Genomic DNA, 5,000 nt, shown 5'->3' on the forward strand with positions numbered 1-5,000 from the left:
TATATGTATATACAGTATATGTATATATATGTATATATATGTGTATATATATGTATATATATGAATATATATATGTATATATATGTATATATATATATATATATATATATGTACATATATGTATATATGTACATATATGTACATATGCTAATAAGAACACGGGTACGTGTGTTCACTTATGCAAAGTAGACCATTTGGAAAAAGAAACTAACGAAGCAGAGCGCTTTCGTATATTACATCTTTAGTGATATACGAAAGCGCTCTGCTTCGGTAGTTTCTTTTTCCAAGTTGTCTACTTTACATATGTACATATATGTATGTATATGTATATATGTATGTGTATATATGTATATGTATACATGTATATGTATACATGTATATGTATACATGTATGTATGTATGTATATATATATGTATACATATGTATATATGTATATATATATGTATATATATATATATATATGTATATATATATATATATATATATATATATATATAATTACAAATAAATTTAAAGTTGGTCAGAAATTTCAAAAAGTGTCGTGAGGCGTTCTGGCAAATGGGGTCATACGGCATTGCGGTTACATGCGTGATAGCGTAAAACTTTATGTGGGTCACCTCACATACCCGTGTTTTCTTCATCTACAAGTGGTTAGACCTTCACGTGTAAAATGCCTGAGTTTTCATCTTTGAAGACAAAGCGACATCGTCATTTTTGGAAATGGGTGACAGACAAAAAGAAAATGTCCAAGAGTCTTTTCAGTAAAAACAAGAAATTGGAGTATAAATTACGAGCCGAACACGCTTTAAAATTTCCAAATCTATACAATAAAACAAAATAATTCTTTGTGCTTGAATCGATTAAACAATTTTATCGTAAAGTGTTAACTTTTAGGGCTTTTTTGAGAGAAGATATAGATATGTGTATAACTATGAAAAATTTGATCATTTGAAATTATTTGACGGAGAAGTGTCAGAAGAAACTTTGGAAGGGTTTAAAAAGCACTATTTCGCCGGTTATAAAAATCTCACGAAAAACGGTGGAAAATCTGACCATAGAAATTATCAAATGTATTACTTTGATAGGGCTTTTCATGATCATCAGCGAAAAAGACGTAACAATAAGTGCGCCATTAAAAAGGTGAGAGAGGAAGCACTAGGAGTGAAAAAAAAGATAACAAGCTTCAGAAAATTGAAAATGAGGTGAAGCGATTATAAGAGGCTAAACGAATAAAGGAAAAGGAAAAGGTCGAAGAGAAACAGAGGCAGATAGAAGAACGTTTAAAGAAAAGAGAAATAAAACATAAGGAAAAAGAGGAGAGAGTTAAAGGCTGTAGCCGAACGCAAACTTATGCGTCAGGAAAAAATAGAAAAAGCCAAAGCATTTTCAAAATTTAAAAAGAAATTTGCTAGCGGAGAAGAAAATCTTTCAGAGGAAGACATCAAGTTACTGGGAGAATTACGGGAAGAGCGTACAGATCGTCACAAGAAGAAGCAACTTTTTGTGGATTCGCGTCAAAGACTTGATATCAGGTATATTGGAACTCTTCATGAAAACGACAAAGAAGGGGTTTCCTTATACTTCATCGGTCAAATTGGTGACTTCAAATGCAAAATTTATCAAGCTCTGTTATGGAAAAAAGAAAACAAATCTATATGTTGTAACGCTGGGCAGACTTCTTTGAGGTTACCCTCAGAAATTTAGGAAAAGGATTTTAAAGCTTTGTATGAAGGTTCGTCTCCTTTCTCGAAACGTTTTTTGCACCACATGATTGGACTCAACACGCTATTCTCTTTTACGTCATTTACAACCTCAGGAAATCTTCAAAATTCGGCAGAAAAGTTAATTTGTTACAAGATCCAAGGAAAAATATACCATAAAATTGGCTCCCTAAAACCTCATTTATTTGTCGATGAACGTCAAAAAATAACAGCAGACGATAAAAAAACATTTTGGAAAGCGAGTGATGGATTTTTAGATTTGTATTTCTATTATGGAAAAGACCAGCAAGTAAAACTGCGTAGTCAAAAATTGTACACCTATGGAAGTAGTGAAAAAGAAGAGACAGCAAAACGACGAGTAAGAGAAGAAAAAGAAGTATCTGCCAATGAGACAATAGTGTCTCAGATTTACAATTATATGGTAGTCAACAATGCGTGTCTCGCGGGTATGTTAAAAGAAATAGAGTCTGCAAAGTTACTCATTGAAGCTCATGTCAAAAAATATGGAAACGTTCCTGACATCATGTCTATAACTTTCAAGACGGCTGAAGGAATCAAAACACGAGAACATAAAGGCGTGTACCATCTTTCCTCTTCTTCTTCGCAAGTTGGGGGGATCGTTAATTTTGGTCCTGACAAGGATCCGCTGACGATAACAATTAGCTCTCCAAAAGACAATTCATCATTTCCTTTGAAAATTGTTAACCATAACAACTATTTTTACGACAATTTTCAGTACCCCTTACTGTTTCCTAAAGGAGATCTTGGGTATTCTTATACAATGACGAAACAGTGTAAACCTGGGAAAGGTGTTGGAAAATATAACCGTCTTTCACCTTCTATGTACTATTCATTTTTATATATGGAGAGAGAAGTGAATTTCAACTATCTAACGAAAGGAAGAAAATTGTTTCAGCAGTTTACCGTGGATAATTATGTCAAAGTGGAATCAAATAAGTTGTCTTTTTCAGAATGAAATCAGAGACAAGTAAGAAAAGAACGAGCAGACATTTTACGTGGAGATGACGGAAAAGAATCTGGGCAAAGGATTATCATTCCTCCGTCGTTTCTCGGGGGACCACGATATATGAAACAATGTCAACAAGATGCTCTTGCATTCGTGACATATTACGGTTCCCCAGATTATTTCATTACTTTCACAATGAACCCAAACTGGAAGGAATTACGTTCGGCGATGGATAAAACAGGTTCCTTTGATACCCATCCATGTGAACGACCCGATTTGGTTAGCCGAATTTTCAAGTTGAAAATTGATAATCTAATGTATGATTTAACACAGAAGCATATTTTTGGTCGTGTAAGGCTAACCTTTACAGTATCTAGTGGCAAAAACGAGGTCTCCCACACGTTCACATTTTATTGTGGATGGAAGAGCGTGTGACCGCTGATGCGGTGGAAAAGCTTATTTCAGCAGAAATACCAGATAAAAAAAAACCGAACCTAGACTTTTCGAAATTGTCACAAAGTGTATGATTCACGGTCCCTGCAAAGGTTATGACGAGTCAAATGTCTGATGCCAGGGAAAAAATAATATAGGACAAACATGCGGTAAAGGATTCCCTAAAACGTGTAGAAAGGATTTACCTTTTGGGAATAATGGATATCCGCAGTATAAAAGAAGATCCATGGGCGAAGGTGGACATTCTTTCGAGATACAAGTTAAGGGTAAGAAGATCACTGTGGACAATTCATGGGTTGTGCCCCACAATCCGTATTTGTGCTTGTAATACAACGCTCACATAAATATCGAGTGTTCAAACTCTATGAAGTGCATAGCCTATGTCACCAAATATGTAAATATGGGTTGTGATCGTATACTTTTCACAAAAACAACCGAGAAAGGTGTTATAAATTAAGTTAAAAACTACCAAGAAGCGAGATATGTAAATGCTAATGAAGCAACTTGGAAAATATCTAAGTTTGATATTCATAAAAGTTATCCAGCTGTAACTACTCTTGATCTGCACTTGGAAGGAGAAAACGAAGTGTTTTACTCAGAACAATCTTCAGAGCAAGAAATTAAAAATAAGACCCGTAAAGATACTCAATTAACAGCATTTTTCAAACTATGTTCAGAAAACGATTTTGCACCTAAGTTTTGCTATCACGAGGTACCAAACCATTTCATTTACAAGGATAAGATTTCAAAGTGGGTAGAGCGGAAAGGACGCACATTTTCACTTTGGCGTATTCGAGCAGTGACGACTAAGACGGTTGAATTATTCTACTTGAGGCCTCTGTTAACGCACAAACAAGGTCCGACATCATTTCAAGATCTTCGAACTATTGACGGTCAAGCATATTCTTCGTACAGAGAAGCAGTCAAAGCGATGGGACTCCTAAGCGACGAAGAAACTTGGAGAAGTACAATAATGGAGATAATTAACCATACAAATGATCGAAAACAACTAAGAGAAATTTATGCGAGCATGTTAGTTTTTTTTCGAATCTTGAAGATCAATCAGGAATCTAGGAAGAGACTAAAGATTTGTTCGCCAGTGATTTTCTGCATCACAACAATTTGACCGAATACAACGATGAGATTTATTTGGACGCATTAGATGACATACAAGAACATGTATGGAATTGTGGAGGCGGAAGGATTACTGAGTATGGGTTACCGCCTTCCAGAGACGGAGAGAAGACATCAAATGTTATTCGCAGAGAGAGATCCTACAAAGAAAAGTTACAGCAAGATGTTACAGAAAAAGTTAAACTTTTAAACGACAAACAGAGACATTGTTATGATGTTGTAATGTCTCGAATTCAGACTGGAAGTATGTTCGACAATAATGGAATTTTCTTGAATGCTTCAGGAGGTACCGGAAAGTCTTTCGTCTTGAATATGTTATTAGATTCTGTTCGCTCTCAGGGAAATATAGCTTTGGCTGTCGTCTCTTCGGGCATCGCTGCTACAGTTTTACACGGAGGACGAACAGCTCATAACATGTTTAAAATTCCTCTGATGGAGTATAATGAAATCCGTTCCTGTGGCATCAAGAAAAACTCTGAGCTCGCAAAGTTATTAAAAAAAAACGTCTCTAATAGTTTGGGATGAAGTAGTCATGGGAAACAAAAACACGCTAACTGCTCTCGATATTACTCTCAGAGACGTCCTAGAGAATGACAAATTCATGGGAGGTATAATTTTTGTTTGTGCGGGAGATTTCCGTCAAAGTCTTCCAGTCAAACGAGGTGGAGTAAAAAAGGAGGAACTCGAACACTGTATCAAGTCAAGTTATCTATGGGAAGGTTTA

General features: G+C 35.4%; 1 protein-coding gene across 1 annotated transcript in view; it reads left to right on the forward strand.

Moving 5' to 3' along the window:
• Positions 1–4,808: 4,808 nt before the first annotated feature.
• The window catches only part of LOC143040799 (ATP-dependent DNA helicase Pif1-like), a 1,110-nt gene continuing 918 nt past the window's right edge, over positions 4,809–5,000 (forward strand). Inside the window, exon 1 of the mRNA XM_076212231.1 lies at positions 4,809–5,000. This exon is cut by the window's right edge and continues 918 nt beyond it. Within this exon, the coding sequence (XP_076068346.1) occupies positions 4,809–5,000 (192 nt within the window).

This window comes from Oratosquilla oratoria, chromosome 29 (assembly GCF_046742065.1).
Source record: "Oratosquilla oratoria isolate Oo_2021 chromosome 29, ASM4674206v1, whole genome shotgun sequence".
NCBI classification, from domain to species: Eukaryota; Metazoa; Arthropoda; class Malacostraca; order Stomatopoda; family Squillidae; genus Oratosquilla; species Oratosquilla oratoria.